Genomic DNA, 26340 nt, shown 5'->3' with positions numbered 1-26340 from the left:
GACGTAAACAAGGTAAATCCCTATTCACGGACGACGCAAACAACGGGGTTTGGTAACTTTGATCTGTGTCAGTCAGTGATCATATTGTAGCACTGCGATCTGTCTCAGTTGATGGTCATATTATAGCACTTTGATCTGTGTCTGTCAGTCGTATGATAGCAATGTGACCTGTGTCAGTTGATGATCCTCTTGTAGGTCCTCTGTGTCAGTTAATGGTCCTCTTGTAGCACTGCGATCTGTGTCAGTTGATGATCATATTGTGATCTCTGTCGATGATTCTTCCCTTCTCTTGAAGTCTCCCCAAGGACCTCTACATGGAGGCTGCAGAATGGATTCTGGCTCACACCAACGTCCGACCCCGAGTAGCGATCATCTGCGGTTCTGGTCTGGGATCTCTGGCCGACACCCTACATGATAGAGTCATCATATCGTATAAGCATATCCCGCATTTCCCCTGCAGCACCGGTAAGTGAGTATAGGCCTGTTGGACTTAAAGCAGCACTCTCCAAGGGGTGTGGGCTAGAATAGGTGTACCTACCTCTTGGTATCTTTCATTATGGGGGAGTAGTGGGATGTTCACCCCTTTGTGTCGTCCAGTGCAGGGCCACGCTGGCAGGTTGGTGCTCGGAATGCTGAATGGGAAACCGTGTGTCTGCATGCAGGGTCGGTTCCACATGTATGAGGGCCACTCCATCTCTGCAGTAAGTATCAATGGTTAGTAGCTGATGCCAGGTGCCCCCATAAGCTCCTCTGTTTTTTTCACATGTAACCAGTGTGACCAAATCAGCCACTGAACGTTCACAATAACAATAATGTGTAAAGAGGATCATCAGGAAAGAGTTAAACTCTTTCCATTCACTTATAGTAATCAGTGCCGATCCTGACCTCCCAGGGGCCCTAAGCAAAATGACATGATGTCACATTAAAGTTGACATCTCACAATAAAGTTGAGAAGCGGGGGGTGCTGACTTCTTACCTCTTCTCCCATGCAGCCAGCAAGGTGAGGGGCCGAAAAATGACTTCTCACCAGCACCAGGCGGGGCCTCTAGTAATTTGGGGGGCCCTCCGCAGCTTTACGGGGCCCTAAGAGGCTTGCATAGTGAGCCTATAGGGCGGATCGGCCCTGATAGTAAGGGAGAGGTGGTGTCAGTGACTTATAGCCTTTATCTTATTAACATCCACAGGAGAGGCGAAGGCTGTGTGAATTCCGAGCCCCCCATTTGATACCTGAGAGGGGAGGTTGTGTCAGTGACTTTCAGCATTTGTCTTATAACAACCACAGGAGATACGAGGGCTGTGAGCTTGAAACCCTCCATCTGATACCCGGGGGAGGGGGCAGGTGGTGTCAATGACATACACCATTTATCTTATTAGCATTCATAGGAGAGGCGAGGGCTGTGTGAGGTCTGAGCCAGTGGCGGCTGGTGCTCAAAAATTTTTGGGGGGCGCAAACAAACTGAAAAAAATTGCCGCCACTGTGCCCATTAAACGCAGCTAATGTGCCCATCAAATGCAGCCAGTTTGTCCCCTCAAATGCAGCCAGTTTTCCCCCCCAAATGCAGCCAGTTTGCCCCCCCAAATGCAGCCAGTTTGTCCCCTCAAATGCAGCGAGTTCACCCCCCCAAATGCAGCCAGTTTGTGCCCCCAATTTCCGTCAGTTTCCCCCCAGCCCAGCACTTACCTTCCTCGGGTCAGTGCCATTCTCTCTACGCTCCCTCGATGTCGCTTCAGCCAATCAGGTGACCGGTAACCAGACCCGGTGCACCTGATTGGCTGAGAGGCAGGGCATTGTTAGAGAAGCGATTCCCTAACACAGCACTGTTTAACCAGGGAACGCACAGCCTGTGCGCCCTCTGGTTAACCATTTGGAAGCCAATTAGACCCCGCAGGCTAGCCTATTAGAGCCTCTCGCTCTAATCAGGCACTTCCAAAACACGCCCACCACTGTTATTCAGATTGTCAGCGCTCAACAGGGGAGCGGACATCTGAATAGTGGGCGGCAGCGTCAAAAATACATAGCTTCATGTATTGTTTATTGATGGGTGCAGGAGGAGAGAGGGGACGGCGCTCCTGCGCCCACTATAGACACACCGCCACTGGTCTGAGCTCCCATCTGATACCTGGGGGGGGGGGGGGGGGGGAGTTGGTGTCAGTGACTTTCAGCCTTTAGCTCATTAATATCCACAGGTAAGTCCAGGATTGTGTGAGGTCTGAGCCCCCATCTGATACCTGAGGGGGAAGGAGTTGACACTGATAGCACTGAATAAGTATCTGTAGCAGTTCCTTTACCAACATCCCACCTATCCCAGCATGGCTGACATCAGATCGGGGACTAGACCTCACACTGTCCTTTGGCATTTTAGGGACAAACGGGCACCAAAGCTGGGAGCCTCCTGAGCCCTCTGGTCTTTCCTTTATGGAATAGTAAATAGTAATAGGCCAGTAGAGGAATCCCCCACCCCAACCACCCCTCTGGTGGTAAAAGCTGCCAATTATTGCCCCCTAAGTGCAATAAACATTCGAATCAATGCCAGAAATAAGGAGCCTCCTTTATGGTTACTGGGCCATTTCCAGAAAAGGTGAGCGTGGGGGGGCTATGATTTCTTTCCCCAGACTAGTATACCCCCCCATTGGCTCATCATGAGCAACACTGGAGAAGGCTAAGGGCAGCATGTACCTTACCAGCTACTTTCTGGGGCTCATCGAGTTTTCTGCCTGTGCAGGTGGCGTTCCCTGTGCGTGTATTCTTTCTGCTGGGAGTGCACACGCTGATTGTGACTAACGCAGCGGGAGGGCTGAATGACAGCTATTCTGTGGGGGACATCATGTTCATCAAAGATCACATCAACCTGCCAGGATTGGCTGGACAGAACCCATTGCAAGGACCCAACGATAACAGGTAAGGGGAGGCCGGGCACGGTATGTCATGAAGTGTTATCGTGGTCCTCTGAATCCCTCATTCCCAGCCAATCGCACACCCCCTCCTCTCACAGACCACTATAGAATAGTGCAGTCCCTGGTGTGGTTCCACCTGTACCAGGAGGGGGTGGGGCTCCTCATGGTGTCATTGATGTCCCATGACAGGTTCGGCGTACGCTTCCCTTGTATGTCTGATGGTTATGACTGCCATCTGCGGAGCCTGGCCAAGGACTGTGCGCGGGAGCTGGGCATACAAAGCTACATCCGGGAAGGTGTGTACTGCATGGTAGGGGGCCCCTCCTATGAGACCATCGCTGAGGGCCGAATGCTGCAACTGCTAGGAGCTGATGCTGTTGGTAAGAGGTCTCTACTCTGTAACCTTCTGCTTTTTCTGTGAACTCCATCATTATGTACTCCACCCTGTTCTTTTCTTCCTCCTGTCTACTCCACCCTGTGCTATTCTTCCTCTTCTCTACTCCACCCTGTTCTTTTCTTCCTCCTATATACTTCAGCCTGTTCTCTTCTTCCTCCTCTCTACTCCACCCGGTTCTCTTCTTCCTCTTCTCTGTACTCCACCCTGTTTTCTTCTTCCTCCTCTCTACTCCACCCTGTTCTCTTCTTCCTCCTCTCTGTACTCCACCCTGTTCTCTTTGTCCTCCTCTCTACTCTACCCTGTTCTTTTCTTCCTCCTTTCTGTACTCCACCCTGTTCTCTTCTTCCTCCTCTCTGTACTCAACCCTGTTCTCTTCTTCCTCCTCTCTGTACTCAACCCTGTTCTCTTCTTCCTCCTCTCTGTGCTCCACCCTGTTTTCTTCTTCCTCCTCTCTGTTTTCTTCTTCCTCCTCTCTGTTTTCTTCTTCCTCCTCTCTGTTTTCTTCTTCCTCCTCTCTGTTTTCTTCTTCCTCCTCTCTGTACTCCACTCTGTTTTCTTCTTCCTCCTCTCTGTACTCCACCATGTTCACCTTCTTCCTCCTCTCTACTCTACCCTGTTCTCTTCTTCCTCCTCTCTACTCCACCCTGTTCTCTTCTTCGGCCTCGTACAGACGAGGGGATCGACGCATGCGTGGAAGTACTTACCTTCCAGCGTCGCGCACGTCGCGGCGATGGCGCGACACATCACCGTGGATGTATTCCGCGCGGATTTTGATCCGATGGTGTGTACAAGCCATCGGATCAAAATCCGGAGGAGGAATCTCCGCTGGAAACTGGACCGTTTCCAGCGGAGATTCCTCCTCCGGATTTTGATCCGATGGCTTGTACACACCATCGGATCAAGGTAAGTACTTCCACGCATGCGTCGAATCATTACGACGCATGCGAGGGAGGGGAGTGGACGGATTGATCCGGTGAGTCTGTACAGACGACCGGATCAATCCGCTGGAAACGATTCAAGCGGATAGATTTCTTAGCATGCTAAGAAATTTCTATCCGCTTGAAATCGATCGGCCTGACGAATCTCAGCGGATAAATATCCGCTAGGCCGTACAGACGACCGGATTTGTCCGCTGGAACTGATCCGCGGATCAATCCCAGCGGATAGATCCAGTCGTCTGTACGAGGCCTTCCTCTTCTCTGTACTCCACCCTGTTTTCTTCTTCCTCCTCTCTGTACTCCACCCTGTTCTCTTTGTCCTCCTCTCTGTACTCTACCCTGTTCTTTTCTTCCTCCTCTCTGTACTCCACCCTGTTTTCTTTCTCCTCCTCTCTGTACTCCACCCTGTTCTCTTCTTTCACCTGTCTGTACTCAACCCTGTTCTTGTCTTCCTCCTCTCTGTACTCCACCCTGTTTTCTTCTTCCTCCTCTCTGTTTTCTTCTTCCTCCTCTCTGTACTCCACCCGGTTCTCTATGTCCTCCTCTCTGTACTCCACCCTGTTCTTTTTTTCCTCCTCTCTGTACTCCACCCTGTTTTCTTTGTCCTCCTTTCTACTCCACCCTGTTCTCTTCTTTCACCTGTCTGTACTCAACCCTGTTTTCTTCTTCCTCCTCTCTGTACTCCACCCTGTTCTATTATTCCTCCTCTCTACTCCACCCTGTTCTCTTTTTCCTCCTTCCTGTTCTCTTCTTTCTTCTCTCTCTACTCAACCCTTTTTTCTGCTTCCCTCTCTTTACTCCCCCACATTCTCTTCTTCCTTCACTCTGTACTCCGCCCTGTTTCCTGCTTGCTCCATTTTTTTTTACTCCAGTGTTCTTTGCTTCCTCCTTTCTATACTTCCTTCTCTCTGCACTCCACTTATATGTACTCCGCCCCGTTTTCTCTTCTTCCTTTTGTCTGTCCTCCCCCTGTTCTGCTTCCTCCTCTCTGTACTCCACCCTGTTCTCTTCTTCCTTCTCTCTGTACTCCATTTATATTTACCCAACTGTGTTCTCTTTTTCCTCCTCTCTGTATGCCACCAATATGTGCTTTGCCCTCTTCTCTTCTTACTCCTCTCTGTTCTACACCTATATGCACTCCACCCTCTTTTTTCATTCCTCTTTGTGCTCCACCCTGCTCTCTGGCTTTTCCTCTATGTACTTCGCCCTGCTCTATTCTTCTTCTGTGTTCTCCCACTTGCGCTCTTCTTTCTCCTCTCTGTGCACCCTCTTGTTCTCTTCTTCCTCTTCTCTGAGTTCTCCCTTTCTCTGTTCTCCTTCCTTTCTGTGCACCCAGTGTTCTTTTCTTCTTCTTCTCTGTACCCCCATCCCCCAAATCTCTTCTTCCTATCTCCATGCTCCCCCTGCTGCTTTCCCCTCTGTGATCCCCCTGCTCTCTTATTTCTCTTTTATGTACTCCCCCCTGCTCTATTCTTCTGCCTCTCTCTGCTCCACCCTCTTCTTATTTTCATCCTCTCTGTTCTCCAATCATATGTACTCTGCCCTATATGATCCTCTCCTGCTTTGGTTCCAGGGATGAGCACGGTTCCTGAGGTGCTGGTGGGACGTCATTGCGGTCTTCGAATTTTTGGTTTCTCTCTCATCACCAATATGGTAGTGACATCATATGACAGCTCCACTTGTGCCAACCACCAGGAAGTCCTCCAGACATCTGAGGAGCGAGCACCTGCACTGACAGCATTGATCACTGCCCTGGTGGGGAGGATTCCAGATTGACTCCAAATAGAAGAACGTAGAAGATCCTCATAGGCTGTTAGTGCTCCACCTAGTTTTAGCTCATTAATATTCCTGTTTGTAACAGATATATACCATCCACCTGCACTGTATACAAACAGGGTCCACCTGCACTGTATAGACAGAGAACTCCACCCAACTGCCTTATTTAAGAGAGATCCACCAGCACTATACACAGAGAGCTTCACAAGCACTGTATAGAAGAGCTTCACCTTCATCATATACACAGATAGCTTTACCCACCTGCACTGCATAAATGAAGAGCTCTGCATGCACTGCGTGCATGATAGGTAGATGGACAAGAGGGTATTTAGGATCTCCCCAGGCATCAAAGCTTAGGACTAGCCTCAGGAACATTGGGAAACATTGGAGAGTAGGATGTATATGAAGATCTCTCTGTAGGTCCCAAGGGGCATGTTGGTGGAGCGTTGAACCCACTATTAGGTTATCAATAGTTCAAAGTTCAGTTCCTAAAGGCAGCTGTCTATCACCTGGGGTATCCCTTGGGGTTCCTTGAGTACTTGGTATAAGAAGGATGGAGGCACCACAGATTAGTCTAAGTCCATTAAAAATTTGTCTTGCTAACAGGTCAGAGCATATATATCAACACGTTTCAGGGGCTTAAGTTCCCTTCATCAGGGCTTGAGTGCTTCAATGATTAGGGTATTCTGACAACAATTGTGTGAAACAAAGATTCTAGTGAAAATAATAATTGCTGTTCAACAGCCTGACTGTCCAGTATACCCCAAACACTGAAGCACTCAAGCCCTGATAAAGGGGGAGTTGAACCTCTGAAATATGTTAGATAAATCCTCTGACCTGTTGTGAAGAAAAACTTCCACTGGTTTTAGTGTAACTTGGAGCGCTCTCATCCTTCATATACTGATTCTGATACAGCCAGTGCTGACACTGTACACAGATTGTACGTAGTTTGTACATTGATTGTATTGCAAATTGTATGCAGATTGCACATAGATTGTACAGACCAATGTCTGGCCTCAAACTCACCAGGATGGAATCCTCATTCTCTTCTGTAGAAAAGAGCTGAATAAATTCTGCAAATGAATCATGTTTTCTTTTTTGTGATTCCTCACTATCAGAGGGGCGCATGCACATCGCATCACATATAAAGGCGTTTAAGTGGAAATCAGGATGAAGTCAGATTGGTTGCTATTGGTTACGGCACTTTGCTTTGCTGAATATTTTTACCTTGCAGTGGTCCTGATGAACCGCCATGTTTCGCACGCAGATTTGAGTCATGTTGATCTGCTTTTCCTGAGTCATGTAACAGATGACATCAATACTCTCCAACTATGACATCACCACTCACCAGTGCAGGGTTCTTCCCACTGATCAATCATATGTTTTTTTTTTTCCATTCTCATTGGCGCTCATCTAATTTTAGCGCTTTTATTAATATTAGAATATAGGTTAAAATTAGATGCTGGCTCAAGTCAGAGTCTGGGGGGGGGGGGGGGGGATATGGGGATTTGAAAGTCTCTGGTGCAATTAATGTTAAATAATCATTTAATGCGAAAATTATATTGCAATGAAGGAGTTACAGGGTTGCCTCAGGTCCCCTGGACTGGAATGTGGGTTATAAAGGGGTTAAGGAATTTCTCTGGGTTCCTGTGATCAAGTGTTAGTGGAGTCTGTGGGCCGGATTCAGAAATAAGATACGACGGCGTATCTCCTTATACGCCGTCGTATCTCTGAGTCCGGCCGTCGTATCTATGCGCCTGATTCATAGAATCAGGTTACGCATAGATATGCCTAAGATCCGACAGGTGTAAGTGACTTACACCGTCGGATCTTAGGCTGCAATTCCAGGCCGGCCGCTAGGTGGCGCTTCCATATTTTTTACGCGTCGAATATGCAAATGAGCATTTACGCCGATTCAGAAACGAACGACCGCCCGGCGCTTTTTTTTACGTCGTTTGCGTTCTGCTTTTTCCGGTGGAAAGTTACCCCTATAGCAGGGGTAAGTGCGGCGTATCCTATGTTAAGTATGGCCGTCGTTCCCGCGCCGAGTTTTGAATTTTTTACGTCGTTTGCGTAAGTCGTTCGCGAATACGGCCGGACGTAATTTACGTTAACGTCGAAACCAATGACGTCCTTGCGACGTCATTTGGAGCAATGCACGCTGGGAAAATTTGCAGACGGCGCATGCGCTGTTTGATCGGCGCAGGGACGCGCCTGATTTGAATTGTACACGCCCCCTAGCCGCGGAATTTGAATTCCGCTGGGGGATTTATGATACGCCGCCGCAACTTTAGAGGCAAGTGCTTTCTGAATAAAGCACTTGCTTCAAATAATAGCGGCAGCGTAACGTAAATCAGATCTAAAGATCCGCTAACCTATCTGAATCTAGCCCTGTAACTTTCTAAGTGAAGGGGTACCTTAAATGAAGTTTGGGTGGAGTCCAGCAGTAAAAGAGGAATCACTTACTGGAATCTGGCAGTGAAGGTGTTAATATGTTTTAGCAAAAAAAGATTTTTGTGGGACTTTTAAGGTGCAAGATTTAGAAAAATATATAAATTTAGTAGATTAAAAAGAAATTTTATATGAATACATAGAATACATTCAAAAACTGATCATGATATATAAACAGAAGGTGCAAACTGATAAGATCTCTACATGTTTCGCCATTCCAATGACTTCTTCAGGAGAACTTTAATATGAGGCACTGTATATAAGATCACTGTGTATGCAGTAGATGGATAAATAAAATTGGATCAACTGGTAGTACCATAGAGAGGGACGTTAATATGGGTGTTAATATGTTTGCCAATGGTGCCAGGAATGGAGTCTGGCAGTGAAGGAGTTGGAGAATTCACCAAGGGTCGTCGGAATAAAGTGTGAGTGGAGTCTGGCAGTGAAGGGGGTTACAGGGTCCCTAGAATAAAGTGCTCTGGAGTCCAGTGGTAAAGAGGTCTCTGGAATGAAGTATGGGTGGAGTCCAGCAGTGGAGGGGCTATATCAGTGATGGCGAACCTTGGCACCCCAGATGTTTTGGAACTACATTTCCCATGATGCTCCACTACACTGCAGAGTGCATGAGCATCATGGGAAATGTAGTTCCAAAACATCTGGGGTGCCAAGGTTCGCCATCACTGGGCTATATAGTCCACACGGGGTCTCTGGAATTAAGTGTTGATAGAGTCTCACAATAAAGAGGTCCCTGGAATGATTTGTAGGTGGCCTCTTGTTGTTTAAGGGTTCCTGGGATTAAGTGTGGGTTGAGTCTGCCAATGAAGGGGTCCATGGAATGAAGTGTGGGTGGAGTCTGACAATAAAGAGGTCCCTGGAATGATTTGTGGGTGGACTCTTGTTGTTTAGGGCTTCCTGGGATTAAGTGTGGGTTGAGTCTGACAATGAAGGGGTCCATGGAACAAAGTGTGGGTGGAGCGTTTCAATGAGGGGTTAGGAAGTGCCCCAAGGGGCCATGGAATGAAGTCCAGCAGTGACTTAGATTATGTTCGATAAAGTGTTGAACCCCTGGGAAGACAGGGAACATAGGCTCTTTTATTGATATGGCCTCAGACAAGCCTTTTGAGTTTAAAGAGGAAGTAAACCCTGTAAAATGTGACTAATGCCTTGTACACACGATCGGATTTTCCGTCGGTATAAACTCAGACGGATTTTTCCGACAGAATTCGGTTCAGGCTGTCTTGCATACACACTGTCAGACCAAATTCAGACCGTCAAGAACGCGGTGACATACAACACTATGACAAGCCGAGAAAAATTAAGTTCAATGTTTCCGAGCATGCGTCGACTTGATTCTGAGCATGCATGTTTTTTTCTCCGTCGGAGTTCCCTACAGACGAACGGAATTTCCGAACATGTTCTCTTTCTAAATTCATGGGGCACACACACAGTCGAAATATTGGATGAAAGAATTCCGTCTGACTTTTTCCTTTGGAATTTCCGATCGTGTGTACAAGGCATTAGAAATGGAGGGAAGTACGGTACCTTGAAATATAGTGTGGGAGAAGGAAAGCTGAAGCCACAAATCAGCACGGTAGAGACTGTATAGTGTTGACCCTGTCCCCTCACCAAAAGCAGGTGGGTGTGTTCCTAGGCAAAGTTGGGTACTACAGATGGTTGGTGCCCAATTTTGCCAGCGTGGCAGCTCCAGTGACCAATGTAAGCGTTGGAAGTCATTCATGGTGGAATGAAATGTGGATGCTAAAAAGGACATCCTGGCGCTCATGCCAGCATTGTGCTAACCTCCTATCCTGGTAGCTCTTGGTTTCCCAGACTAATTTGTTATGCAGACAGAGGCTTCCAACGTGGGCCTCACAAGTCATCCGTGAACATCCTGTGATCTTTTTCAGTCTGAAATTAACCACTGCTGAGAAAGACTATGCTATAGCAAAACAAGAATGTTTGGCCATTAGGTGGGCCTTTCAATCACTCCAGTATTATCTCTTCAGCAGGAAGTTCAGGCTTATCCTTGGCCATGCTGTGGCTTCAGCTGATGGCAATGCCACAAAGTAGGAGGACAAACACCAGGATAACACAATGTTTTCTGGAGCTCCAAAAATTCAGGATCGTGGTGGAGCATAAAACTGGTTGACTTTATCAAAATGTTGAATGCTCATTCCCAAGTCCATTGTTATGGCTCCACTGGTGCCTCCACCTCCTAGTCCTCCTGTACGGTCAAAAGGCATGTGTCCTGGATGGTATACATATATATCCCTACTTTGTATGTCAGGTGATGGGCTCAATAGGAGACACAGTAGGGGTTAATGAAAGAGATGGCTAATAAGCAGTTAAAGAGGTGACAGAGAGTAATGGGAGGACTACTGATTGCTCCCCAGAATGGAGCCTGGCGGTGTAGGGGTCCCTGGAATGGAGCCTGGCAGTGAAGGAGTCCTTGGAATGGAGCCTGGCAGTGAAGGAGTCCCCGGTATGGAGTCTGGCAGTGAAGGAGTCTCCAGAATGGAGTCTGGCAGTGAAGGAGTCTCCAGAATGGAGTCTGGCAGTGAAGGAGTCCCCGGAATGGAGCCTGGCAGTGAAGGAGTCCCCAGAATGGAGACTGGCAGTGAAGGAGTCCCTGGAATGGAGTCTGGCAGTGAAGGAGTCCCCGGAATGGAGACTGGCAGTGAAGGGGACCAGAGAATGAAGTGTGGCAGTGAAGGGGACCAGAGAATGAAGTGTGGCAGTGAAGGGGTTCCTAAAATAGAATGTGGCAGTAAAAGGGTCCTCAGAATGGAGCCCAGCAGTTAAGGGGTCCTCAGAATGAAGCCTGGCAGTGAAGTGGTTCCTGGAATAGATTCTGACAGTGAAAGGGTGCCCAGAAAGGAGACTGGCAGTGAAGGGATACTGAAAAGGAATCTGGCAATGAAGAGGTCCCTGGAATGAAGTCTGATAGTGAAGGGGTTGAGCATTCCTCCAGGGATGGAGATTGGCTCAGTGCTGCCCTCTGGGGGCATAGTTGGGAATGGCTCTGTATATAAGGACAGTGCGGAGCCTCAGCTGGCACTCGCAGATAATGATGGCACACAAGCAGCAGCCGCTCTACCTGCACCTGGCTGAGCTCACCGCATCCCAATTCCTGGATATCTGGAAGCATTATGACTCTGACGGTGAGTGTTGCTCTACCCTAAATTCTGAGATCCATACTAATCACCTCTGCTCCACCCGAAACTGAGATCCATACTATCCCATACTGATTACCTTTCCATCTGACCCAGAGCCTCTGCTCCACCTTCATCTGAGATCTATACTATCCCATAATGACCACCTGTTCCAGCCGACACTGAGCCTCTGCTCCTCCCTCATCTGATATCCTTACTATCCCACATTGATTACCTTTCCATCTGACCCAGAGCCTCTGCTCCACCTTCAACTGAGATCCATACTATCCCATAATGACCACCTGTTCCAGCCAACACTGAGCCTCTGCTCCTCCCTCATCTGATATCCATACTATCCCACATTGAATACCTGTTCCATCTGACCCAGAGCCTCTGCTCCACCTTAATCTGAGATCCATACTATCCCACATTGATTACCTGTTCCATCTGACGCAGAGCCTCTGCTCCACCTTGACCTGCGATCCATACTCTGAGATCCATTCTATCCCATGCTGGTTATCTGTTCCATCCACCTTGATCTGCGATCCATACTCTGAGATCCATTCTATCCCATGCTGGTTATCTGTTCCATCTGACCCAGAGCCTCTGCTCCACCTTGATCTGCGATCCATACTCTGAGATCTATACTATCCCATGCTGGTTATCTGTTCCATCCACCTTGATCTGCGATCCATACTCTGAGATCCATACTATCCCATGCTGGTTATCTGTTCCATCCACCTCGATCTGCGATCCATACTCTGAGATCCATACTATCCCATGCTGGTTATCTGTTCCATCCACCTCGATCTGCGATCCATACTCTGAGATCCATTCTATCCCATGCTGGTTATCTGTTCCATCCACCTTGATCTGCGATCCATACTCTGAGATCCATTCTATCCCATGCTGGTTATCTGTTCCATCTGACCCAGAGCCTCTGCTCCACCTTGATCTGCGATCCATACTCTGAGATCTATACTATCCCATGCTGGTTATCTGTTCCATCCACCTTGATCTGCGATCCATACTCTGAGATCCATACTATCCCATGCTGGTTATCTGTTCCATCCACCTCGATCTGCGATCCATACTCTGAGATCCATACTATCCCATGCTGGTTATCTGTTCCATCCACCTCGATCTGCGATCCATACTCTGAGATCCATTCTATCCCATGCTGGTTATCTGTTCCATCCACCTCGATCTGCGATCCATACTCTGAGATCCATACTATCCCATGCTGGTTATCTGTTCCATCCACCTTGATCTGCGATCCATACTCTGAGATCCATACTATCCCATGCTGGTTATCTGTTCCATCCACCTTGATCTGAGATCCATACTCTAAGATCCATACTATCCTAGAACGACCACTGGTTCCAGCTGCCACAAGCTTCTGCTGCACCTTAATCTGAGATCTATACTATCCTATAAAGACCACCTGTTCCAGCCAATACTGAGACTCTGCTCCACCCTAATCTAAATTCCATGCTATCACATACTGATCACCTGTTCCAGCCAACCCTGAGCTTCTGCCCCCCCCCCCTTAAACTGGGATCCATACTATACCATACTGATCACCTGTTCCATCTGACCCAGAACCTCTGCTCCACCCTAATCTAAATTCCATACTATCCCATACTGATCACCTGTTCCAGCTAATAACGAGCCTCTGAGATGCATGCGGGTGGCGCTCCCATGCGCCCCCTATTGACGGGGCGCCACTGATACTTTACCTTACTGATTACCTCTGCCAGCCAACATTGAGGCTATGTTCCACCCTAATCTGAGATCTTTACTCTTCCATCATGACTACCTGTTCCAGCCGATCCTGAGCTTCTGCTCCACCTTAGCCTGAGATCCACACTATCCCACCCTGATCACTTGTTCCAGCTCCAACCCTTGCTCCACCCTCATCTGAGAAATACCTTCTATACCTCTCAACTGTCTTAGATGGAGAAGAGGGACCCCTCTTAGATCCTATGGACTGAACCATAAAATAACCCCCCCCCCCCCAGCTTCACCCAAAATCCTTTATTACATTTCTTATACACTAACGATGCGACAGATGAAACCTGAGCATACAGAGCCCCATACGTCCCATCTATTATAGGGGAAGGATGGAGGGAGTTTTGGATAAAGAGCAATCCGAGTTCTGCCCAATCCAGGAAAATCAGTCCCACCAAAAAGAAATTCTCCACCCAGAATCCAACTTACAGTGAGAACCATCGAAACATGAAAAGAATAGACATAACTCCCTCTAATATACAGGTAACCCCCACTATATACAGGTCATCTATATCTCTGCATATAACACACACTGCTGTCCCTGTATATAACACACTGTGCCGTCTCTGTATATAACACACACTGCTGTCCCTGTATATAACACACACTGCTGTCCCTGTATATAACACACACTGCTGTCCCTGTATATAACACACACTGCTGTCCCTGTATATAACACACTGCTGTCCCTGTATATTACACTCTACTTTCCCTGTTTATAACACACACTGCTGTCCCTGTATATTACACTCTGCTGTCCCTGTATATAAGCCACACTGCTGTCCCTGTATATAACGCACACTGCTGTCCCTGTATATAACGCACACTGCTGTCCCTGTATATAACGCACACTGCCGTCTCTGTATATAACACACACTGCTGTCCCTGTATATTACACACTGCTGTCCCTGTATATTACACTCTGCTGTCCCTGTATATAACACACACTGCTGTCCCTGTATATAACACACACTGCTGTCCCTGTATATAACGCACACTGCTGTCCCTGTATATAACACACACTGCTGTCCCTGTATATAACACACACTGCTGTCCCTGTATATAACGCACACTGCTGTCCCTGTATATAACGCACACTGCCGTCCCTGTATATAACGCACACTGCCGTCTCTGTATATAACACACACTGCTGTCCCTGTATATTACACACTGCTGTCCCTGTATATTACACACACTGCTGTCCCTGTATATAACACACACTGCTGTCCCTGTATATTACACACTGCCGTCTCTGTATATAACACACACTGCTGTCCCTGTATATTACACACTGCTGTCCCTGTATATTACACACACTGCTGTCCCTGTATATAACACACACTGCTGTCCCTGTATATTACACACTGCTGTCCCTGTATATAACACACACTGCTGTCCCTGTATATAACACACACTGCTGTCCCTGTATATTACACACTGCTGTCCCTGTATATAAGCCACACTGCTGTCCCTGTATATAAGCCACACTGCTGTCCCTGTATATTACACACTGCTGTCCCTGTATATAAGCCACACTGCTGTCCCTGTATATTACACTCTACTTTCCCTGTATATAACACACACTGCCATCCCTGTATATAACACACACTGCTGTCCCTGTATATAACACATACTGCTGTCCCTGTATATAACACACACTGCTGTCCCTGTATATAACACACACTGCTGTCCCTGTATATTACACACTGCTGTCCCTGTATATTACACTCTGCTGTCCCTGTATATAAGCCACACTGCTGTCCCTGTATATTACACTCTACTTTCCCTGTATATAACACACACTGCCATCCCTGTATATAACACACACTGCTGTCCCTGTATATAACACACACTGCTGTCCCTGTATATAACACACACTGCTGTCCCTGTATATAACACACATTGCCATCCCTGTATATAAAACACTGCTGTCCCTGTATATTATACTCTACTTTCCCTGTATATAACCCAAACTGCTGTCCCTGTATATAAGCCACACTGCTGTCCCTGTATATAACACACACTGCTGTCCCTGTATATAACACACACTGCCGTCTCTGTATATAACACACTCTGCCGTCCCTATATGTTACACACTGCTGTCCCTGTGTATAAGACACACTGTTGTACCTGTATATAACACACTCTTCTGTCACCATAAATGTTTATGCATTATTAAATCTGGACCTCCATATGTTACTCCTGACCCTTGCATTCTGTATATTGCTAACTCTTCGCCCTACTTACTCCTGACCCCCTGCACTCTGCATTACCCCTGACTCTTGGTGCACTCCTGAGCCTTGCACTCCTTTGTGAATTACTCCTCACCCCTTCACACTGTGTACTCCTGATACCTCCAGTCTGTTACTTACTCCTGACCCTTGCACCATGTATCCCTCCACAGTCTGTGTTACTTACTCCTGACCCTTGCACCATGTATCCCTCCACAGTCTGTGTTACTTACTCCTGACCCTTGCACCATGTATCCCTCCACAGTCTGTGTTACTTACTCCTGACCCCTACACTCTGAGCATTAATTACTTCTGACCCCTGCACCTTGGGTGTTACTTACTCTTGATCCCTACACTCTGTGGGTTACTTACTCCTGATCCTTTTACTCTGTGTGTTACTTACTCCTGATCCTTTTACTCTGTGTGTTACTTACTCCTGATCCTTTTACTCTGTGCATTTCTCCTAACCCCTGTACTCTATGCGTTACTTAATCATGATTCTTGTATTCTGTGAGTTACTCTTGACTCCTGCACTCTGCACATACCTACTCCTGAACCCCGCACTCAGTGCATTACTTACTCCTGGCCCTTGCACTCAGTGCATTACTTACTCCTGGCCCTTGCACTCCGAGCATTACTTACTCCTGATCCCTGCACTCTCTGTTACTTACTCCTGACCCCTGCACTCTCTGTTACTTACTCCTGACCCCTGCTCTCTGAGCATTACTTACTCCTGATCCCTGCACTCTCTGTTACTTACTCCTGACCCCTGCACTCTCTGTTACTTACTCCTGACCCCTGCTCTCTGAGCATTACTTACTCCTGATCCCTGCACTCTCTGTTACTTACTCCTGATCCCTGCACTCTCTGTTACTTACTCCTGACCCCTGCACTCTGAGCGTTACTTTCTCCTGGCCCTTGCACCTTGTGTGTTGCTTGATCCCTGAACTCTGCATGTTATATACTCCTGACCCAAGCATTCTGTGGGTTACTCACTTCTGATCCTTATGCCGCGTACACACCATCACTTTATGTGATGAAAAAAAACGACACTTTCTGTGAAGTAAAAAATGACGTTTTTGAAACTTCAATTTTCAAAGACGAAGTTGCCTACACACCATCGTTTTCTCACAATGATCTTGCAAAGTGAGGTTACGTTCCACCACGTTTTACCATTGAAGCTCGCTTCATAAGTAGCTTCTGGGCATGCGTGGATCAAAAAATGTCTTAGAAAACAAAGTTTTTTGCTACACACGGTCAATTTCTGTGAAGTAAAAAATGACGTTTTGAAAAACGACACATAAAATTGAAGCATGCTTCAATTTTTTTTGGTCGTTTTTTACAAGACATAAAACGACGTTTTCCCCCACACACAGTCAATTAAAGTGACGTTTTTAAAAATGTCATTTTTTTTCATCACATAAAGTGATGGTGTGTACGCGGCATTATACTCTGTGCATTACTTACTCCTGCACTTTTTGCGTTATTTACTCCTGACCCCTGTACTCTGTACTCTGTACTCCTGTGTTAAGTAACAATCCATGTGTTACTTAATCCTGACCCCTTGTACTTGGTGCATTATTCCTCCTGGCACTTGCACTCTGAGCATTACTTACACTTGACCCCTGCGCTTTTTGTGTTACTTACACCTGAGCCCTACACTCTGAGGGTTACTAACTCTGACCCTTGCACTCTGTTACTTACTCCTAACCCCTGAACTCTGTACCCTTCTTACTCCTGACCCCTGCAATCTGTACATCACTTATTCTGATCCCTGCGCTCTGTGTGTTACTTACTTTTGTGCTTCCCTACTCCTGACCCCTGCTCTCTGCAGAGTAAGCTCAGGTTTTATTTACTCATACTCGTTTAAACCTCTCCCACTGTGCAAACTAACCATTTGTAATTTAAATCTCAAATATCTGAGGTCCCCCCCTCTTGGCATTGATGTCAGTGGGACATACCCCCCCCCCCCCTCTCAGCATTGATGTCAGTGGTACTTCTTCCTCCCATTGGTATACCTTGGAGTGGAGTTCTGTGCTGATGGTAGAACTATTTTCCACTATTGGGAAGCAGATCACTGGATGCTGGAACGAGTTTGGACCCGAGTCCACGGGACTCCAGGATACTGATCCAATCCTGCATCAGATGTGAAAGGTCGTGGGTCTCTGCATACACATAGACACACAGTCAGGGCACATCAACAGAACACACTCAGTACCAGAACACAGAATCAAAGATCACGCATACGGCAAATTTAGAGCACACAATTGGAGCACACACAATCGGAGCACACACAATCAGAGCACACAACCAGAGTACATAGAGCACATAATCACAGTACATGACCAGAGCACACACGACCAGGGCACACGACCAGAGCACACAATCGGAGCACACAACCAGAGTACATAGAGCAGATAATCACAGTACACAACCAGAGCACACACGACCAGAGCACACAATCGGAGCACACAACCAGAGTACATAGAGCAGATAATCACAGTACACAACCAGAGCACACACGACCAGGGCACACAATGGGAGCACACACAACCAGAGCACACGACCAGAGCACACAATCAGAGTACATAGAGCACACAATCACAGTACACAACCAGAGCACACAATCGGAGCACACAACCAGAGTACATAGAGCAGATAATCACAGTACACAACCAGAGCACACACAACCAGAGCACACACGACCAGAGCACACAATCGGAGCACACACAACCAGAGCACACGACCAGAGCACACAATCACAGTACACAACCAGAGCACACAGAATACAAAATCAGGACTCCAGGATACTAATCCAATCCTGCATCAGACGTGAAAGGTTGTGGGTCTCTGCATACACATAGACACACAGTCAGGGCACATCAACAGAACACACTCAGTACCAGAACACAGAATCAAAGATCACGCATACAGCAAATTTAGAGCACACAATTGGAGCACACACAATCGGAGCACACACAATCAGAGCACACAACCAGAGTACATAGAGCAGATAATCACAGTACACAACCAGAGCACACACGACCAGAGCACACGACCAGAGCACACAATCGGAGCACACACAACCAGAGCACACACAACCAGAGCACATGACCAGAGCACACACAACCAGAGCACACAATCACATTACACGACCAGAGCACACACAACCAGAGCACACACAACCAGAGCACACAATCACATTACACAACCAGAGCACACAACCAGAGTACATAGAGCACACAATCACAGTACACAACCAGAGCACAAAATCAGTACACACAGAATACAAAATTAGTACACACAGTCAGAGTACATAAATCTAACAGTCAGAGGACACAATCAGAGCACACAAACAAAGTGCATAGAATACACAGAGAACACAACCACAACACAATAAGAGCACATATAGCACACGGTCAGAGTACACACAGAAGAGTCAGAACACATAATCAAATTACACAGAGAACACAGTTGGAGTACATAGAGCACACTGTGAGAGCATATGGATCGCAGTGAGTGTACACGGATCACACAGCCAGAAGACATTTAGAGCACATAAAGCAAACAATCACCAGAGCACACGGTCAGAGTACACAGAGCATACGGTCAGAGTACACAGAGCATACGGTCAGAGTACACAGAGCACACGGTCAGAGTACACAGAGCACACGGTCAGAGCACACAATCAGAGTACACAGAGCACACAATCAGAGTACACAGAGCACACAGTCAGAGCACACGGTCAGAGTACACAGAGCACACGGTCAGAGTACACAGAGCACACGGTCAGAGTACACAGAGCACACGGTCAGAGTACACAGAGCACACAGTCAGAGTACACAGAGCACACAGTCAGAGCACACGGTCAGAGTACACAGAGCACACGGTCAGAGTACACAGAGCGCACAGTCAGAGAACACAATCAGAGCACACAGAGCACACAATCAGAGCACACAATCAGAGTACACAGAGCACACAATCAGAGTACACAGAGCACACAGTCAGAGCACACGGTCAGAGTACACAGAGCACACAATCAGAGTACACAGAGCACACAGTCAGAGTACACAGAGCACACAGTCAGAGGACACAATCAGAGTACACAGAGCGCACAGTCAGAGAACACAATCAGAGTACACAGAGCACACAATCAGAGTACACAGAGCACACAGTCAGAGCACACGGTCAGAGTACACAGAGCACACAATCAGAGTACACAGAGCACACAATCAGAGTACACAGAGCACACAGTCAGAGGACACAATCAGAGCACACGGTCAGAGGACACAATCAGAGTACACAGAGCACACAATCAGAGTACATAGAGCACACAATCAGAGTACACAGAGCACATAGTGAAAGGATAAAGTCAGAGTACATGGGGCACACAGGCAGAACACACACATACTATATATCACATATGTTTGTTGTAGTGAGGAGGTGAGTGGATGGTGGATTTTCTATTTCTGCTCCTATAATGCGCTGATATTTTTCTTACATGTAATGCTGTGATGTTTTAGGATCCAATGTGCTAATATAGCCACATCACTAAGAATTATTTTTATTATTATCTCTACATGAGCAAAACCCCCTCCATGTGGTCCCATAGCATAAAGCAGTGTGACTTTTTGACAAATATAAAATAATAATAATAATAATAATAATAATAATATAGCATCAACCCCTCCTCCCCCTCCATGTTTCCGAAGATAAGAACATTATACCAAAGTATTATTATTTCTTTCCATCTATTTGGGTACATACAGTCCAAAAGTCAGCAATCGCACTTAATACTGTATATATAAGAATGTTATTGATCATTACGCAGGAACTTTTCCCCTAAAAAAAGATGTGTAATAAAATCAGTAAAATGTTTACAGCTGTGTGAATGAAGCCTTCTGATTGCTCGCTTCTTGAACAATGAACCCCTTTTTGAATCGCCTACCTAAGGGACCCCAAAGGTGTTGGGGGAAGGGGGGCGTCAGGGGATTGGGATGGTACACACATCAGATACCAACGAACCTCCCATGATTTCCAATCATCTTTATTGAGTCCCTGCCAACCTGTTCACTTGTCTGATCTGCTGATGAAAAGACAGCAGAACACACTGCAGGCACAAGGGCCCCAGGGAGCAGGGGGCCCCTCACCAGAGATCCTCACTAATTTCTCTTCAGTGAGCTGAGAAAACAACACCTGAGCAAACAGCTGCGTCCTCCCAGCACCAGCCAAGACACCTATGCCACCCTATATAAAGTATTTCTTCAACCCTACATACCAACCCTATTCCATCCTAAAACAGCTCCTTTTCCACCCTAGATACCAACCCTACTCCACCCTACATACAGCTCCTTTTCCACCCTAGATACCAACCCTACTCCACCCTACATACAGCTTCTTTTCCACCCTATGTACCAACCCTACTCCACCCTACATGCAGCTCCTTTTCCACCCTATGTACCAACCCTACTCCACCCTACATACAGCTTCTTTTCCACCCTATGTACCAACCCTACTCCACCCTACATGCAGCTCCTTTTCCACCCTATGTACCAACCCTACTCCACCCTACATACAGCTTCTTTTCCACCCTATATACCAACCCTACTCCACCCTACATGCAGCTCCTTTTCCACCCTAGATACCAACCCTACTCCACCCCACATACAGCTCCTTTTCAACCCTAGATATCAACCCTACTCCACCCTACATACAGCTCCTTTTCAACCCTAGATATCAACCCTACTCCATCCTACATACAGCTCCTTTTCAACCCTAGATATCAACTCTACTCCATCCTACATACAGCTCCTTTTCCACCCTAGATACCAACCCTACTCCACCTTACATACCGCTCCTTTTCAACCCTAGATACCAACCCTACTCCACCCTACATACAGCTCCTTTTCCACCCTAGATACCAACCCTACTCCACCCACATACAGCTTCTTTTCCACCCTAGATACCAACCCTACTCCACCCTACATACAGCTCCTTTTCCACCCTAGATACCAACCCTACTCCACCCTACATACAGCTCCTTTTCCACCCTAGATACCAACCCTACTCCACCCACATACAGCTTCTTTTCCATCCTAGATACCAACCCTACTCCACCCACATACAGCTTCTTTTCCACCCTAGATATCAACTCTACTCCATCTTACATACAGCTTCTTTTCCACCCTAGATACCAACCCTTCTCCATCCTACATACAGTTTATTTTCCACCCTAGATATCAACTCTACTCCACCCCACATACAGCTTCTTTTCCACGCTAGATATCAACTCTACTCCACCCCACATACAGCTTCTTTTCCACGCTAGATATCAACCCTACTCCATCTTATATACAGCTTCTTTTCCACCCTAGATACCATACTAACCCTACTTCATCCTACATACAGCTTCTTTTCCACCCTACATACCAACCCTACTCCACCCTACATACAGCTTCTTTTCCACCCTACATACCAACCCTACATACAGCTTATTTTCCCCCCTTTATACCAACCCTTTTCCATCCTACATACAGCTTCTTTTCCACCCTACATACTAACCCTACTCCACCCTACATACAGATTCTTTTTCACCCTACATACCAACCCTACTCTATCCTACATATAGCTTATTTTCCACCCTACTCCACCCTACATACAGCTTATTTTCCACCCTACATACCAACCCTATTCCACCCTACATACAGCTTATTTTCCACCCTAGATACCAACTCTACTCCACCCTAGATACAGCTTTTATCCACCCTAGATACCAACTCTACTCCACTCTACATAAATCTTCTTTTCAACCCAGATACCAACCCTACTCCACCCCACATACAGCTTCTTTTCCACCCTAGATACCAACCCTGCTCCATCCAGTGTAACACCTCACTTCACCCTTTCTGCTATTTCTACTCCACCCTGTATTTATCACATACTTTTGTATCATCCATACTCCACCATACGTTAAAATTCTACTGCACCCACCATCACTGTTCCACCTTATGTATTACCTCTACTCCACTCTGCATCCAATCTCTACCCAAACCTATATACCACTGCCACTTCATCATGTATACAACCTCTGCTTCACCCTGCATACAATCTACCGCGAATACCACCTCTATTCCACCCTGTGATGCAACTCTGCCTGGGGCAGATTCATCAAGAGATTCATCAAGAGATACGACGGCGGATCTCCTGATCCGCCGTCGTATCTGTGAGAGCCGACGGTCGGATCTATGAGGCTGATTCATAGAATCAGATTCCACATAGATCTCCCTTAGATCCGACTGGTGTAAGTGACTTACACCAGTCGAATCTTAGGCTGCAATCTACCACCGGCTGCTAGGTGTCGTCGCTTTTTTTTACGCGTCGGATATGCAAATGAGTAGAACCGCCGATTCAAGTCCGTACGTCCGCCGCTTTTTTTTAACGTCGTTTGCGTTCGGCTTTTTCCGGTGGATAGCTACCCCTGCTATATGAGAGGTAGCTAATGTTAAGTATGGCCGTCGTTCCCGCGCCGAGATTCAAATTTTTATGTCGTTTGCGTAAGTCGATCCGGAATACGGATGGCCGCAATTGACGTACCCGCCGCTAACAATGACGTCCTAGCGACGTCATTTGGAGCATGCGCACTGGGAAATTTTGCCGGCGGCGCATGCGCAGTTAAATCGGCGCGGGAACGCGCCTGATTTAAATTGTACACTCCCCCTAGCCGTGGAATTTGCATTCCGCCGGGGGAGTTACGATCCGACGATGCAATTTTCGAGGTAAGTGCTTGATGAATACTGCACTAGCCTCGCTAAATTGCACCGGCGGATCATAAAAAACACGTAGATCGAGCAGATCTAAAGATCCGCTGATCTACATGAATCTGGCCCACTGTCTTTTAAACCATTTCTACTCCATCACTGTGTACCACCTCTACTCCAACCTGTATACTATCACTGCTCTACTCTATGTACCAAAAGCATCTCCGCTCCATCCTATGTACCACCTTTAGGCCGCCCACTGTGGGCGATATTTGGGCTTGAGGGGGATTTGTACTGGGAGGAGAGGCTAATTTTTTGTTATATTCTGTACACTGGCCTGTGCATTACGCACTCCTGACCCCTCTGAGATATACACTTCTGATCCCTTCACTCTCTGTGTTATGTATTTCTGACCCCTGCACCCTACTCACTCATGACTTCTGCACTCAATGTGTTACGCTCGCCTGGTCCCTGCATTCTGTGCATTATGCACTCCTAGGCCCTTCACTCTGTGCTTTTCATACTGCTGAGGCCTGCACTCTCTACATGATGTACTTAAAGGGTAACTCCACTTTCATGGGGGAAAAAATAGCTAATAAAGAAAAAATTATATAGCGTATATAATTGCGGCACAAGTAACTCAAAGTAATTAAAAATTACCTTTCCTTTTCAATCTGCAGCCGCTGTAATTTTCTATAAAATTCAATGCAATATGACTACCTGGAGGTGTTCTGTAGACAGAATGTGTGCTTCCACATGGAAACTGCCAAACAAACAGCTATTTCTTCAGAATAACAAAAGGTGGGAATCTGCAACAAGATTTGTTAAAATCTCTACAGTGTACATAGATCACTCAGAGGGGAATGTTTTTTTTTCTCCCCCTCTTCCACAGTCCCCAATCCATTTAAGCCTTGGAGGCACTCTGCATATGCTCAGTTTGGTGTGTATTGCTACCCTACCCACACCCCAGATCTAAATATGTGGGGACCACCAATCACACCCACTTTCTAGGTTGCTCCCGCTCAGACTCCACCTCTAAATATATAGGAACCACCCACTTTCAGCCCAAGTCCCACAATTTGAATTCCTCTTTGGGTTACTGTGCAGGAGCCGTAACCCAACTAAGGTTAATGCTGCGATCCTGGGACATGGCCCTAGACACAGCGGGGTTGATTTAATAAAGGCAAATAGACTGTTCACTTTGCAAAGTGCAGTTTCTCCAGAGCTTAGTAAATGAGTTAAAGCTTCGCTTTGTAAAGAATAATCAATCACGTGCAAGGAAAATGAAAAAACAGCATTTTGCTTGCACATGATTGGAAGATGGAAGTCAGCAGAGCCTCTGCTCATTTACTAAACTCTGGAGCAACTGCTCTTTATAAAGTGCACAGTCTATTTGCCTTTAGTAAATCTACCCCAGTATCTATGGAGCAGAGGAAGATGTGGAACTATTCTGGCAAATATGTATGCAATACATATCACCAAAATGAGGACATTTTGGCAAAGTTAAAACAGGGACATGATGAAGGTCTCTGAGCCAGCCAACCCACTGAAAACCATGCACTGCTCATGTGTCTGATATTTTATCTCAGCAGTTGGTAGGAGAAAGACAAAGCGATGGCAACCTCTAATTTACATCTCATATAATAGATAATATTATAAAGGTATAGAGAGAATATATACCATATATACTCGAGTATAAGCCGAGTTTTCAGCACATTTTTTGGCGCTGAAAATGCCCCCCTCAGCTTATACTCGAGTCACCTTTTTGCGCCTGATCTCCCGGATTTTGGGGACCCGGTACCGGACGTCAGTAGCCCCATTCTTCCTCTACAAGTGTGCAAAGTTTGTTGTCCGGGGGACCTACGGCCGAGGAGCACTGATTTTTCAAAGCCGGACACCCCTTCTATATAATCCCATGTTAAACATAAGTCTAGTCATGGGCACAGTGAGGCATGGGCCCAGTGAGGCATGGACACAGTGAGGCATGGGCCCAGTGAGGCATGGGCCCAGTGAGGCATGGACACAGTGAAACATGCACATGGGCACAGTGAGGCATGGGCACAGTGAAGCAACGGGCATAGTGAGGCATGGACACAGTGAGGCATGCACATGGACACAGTGAGGCACAGTGAGGCATGCACATGGACACCCTAGGTCAGGGCCGCCATCATTTTTTTTTTTTAGGGGTCCGGAGGTCCCCAGGGGCCTGGAGATTTACAGGTCCCCGGATGACAACCCCCCTTTTTTTTTTAATAAAAACAATCTTTTTTTTATATATTTTTTTATTTATTTTATTTTTTATATATATATATATATATATATATATATATATATATATATATATATATAAAAAATAAAAGAAATAAAAAAATATAAATCAAACAAACAATCAAACAATCTTTTTTTTATATATTTTTTTATTTATTTTATTTTTAATTTATATATATATATATATATATATATATATATATATATATATATATATATATATATATATATATATATATATATATAAATAAAAGAAATAAAAAAATATATAAAAAAAAAGATTGTTTTTATAAAAAAAAAGGGGGGTTGTCATCCGGGGACCTGTAAATCTCCAGGCCCCTGGGGACCTCTGGGCCCCTAAAAAAAAAAAAAAAAAAAAATTGGCCCTTTTAATAAAAAATAAAATATATATATTTTTTTATATATTTCTTTTTTTTAATAAAAAATAAATAAAAAATAGGGCGTTGCCATCTGGGGCCCTGTGGGCCTCCGGGCCCCTTACAGGTGTACTGCCTGTACCCCCCTGATGGCGGCCCTGCCCTATGTTTATACTCGAGTCAATACGTTTTCCCAGTTTTTTGTGGTAAAATTAGGTGCCTCGGCTGATATTCGAATTGGCTTATACTCGAGTATATACAGTAATAATAGAATATGTAGATTATAGAATATGTACCAGGCAAAGTG

General features: G+C 46.2%; 2 protein-coding genes across 2 annotated transcripts in view; both read left to right on the top strand.

Annotated features, from left to right (window-relative positions):
* Positions 1-272: 272 nt before the first annotated feature.
* LOC120917772 (purine nucleoside phosphorylase-like) lies at positions 273-7090 on the top strand. The gene is made up of 5 exons (XM_040329295.1): positions 273-465; positions 598-701; positions 2724-2899; positions 3085-3275; positions 5804-7090. Exons 1-5 carry the CDS (start codon positions 315-317, stop codon positions 6004-6006), a joined length of 825 nt encoding a protein of 274 aa, XP_040185229.1. The 5' UTR covers positions 273-314; the 3' UTR covers positions 6007-7090.
* Positions 7091-11502: 4412 nt separating this feature from the next.
* CALB2 (calbindin 2) overlaps positions 11503-26340 on the top strand; it is a 39610-nt gene continuing 24772 nt past the window's right edge. Inside the window, exon 1 of the mRNA XM_040329294.1 lies at positions 11503-11618. Coding sequence (XP_040185228.1) covers positions 11525-11618 — 94 coding nt within the window. The 5' untranslated portion in view covers positions 11503-11524. The remainder of the gene's footprint in view (positions 11619-26340) is intronic.

This window comes from Rana temporaria, chromosome 11, assembly GCF_905171775.1.
Source record: "Rana temporaria chromosome 11, aRanTem1.1, whole genome shotgun sequence".
Classification (NCBI taxonomy): domain Eukaryota; kingdom Metazoa; phylum Chordata; class Amphibia; order Anura; family Ranidae; genus Rana; species Rana temporaria.
This window is presented reverse-complemented; position numbering and strand designations above follow the sequence as displayed.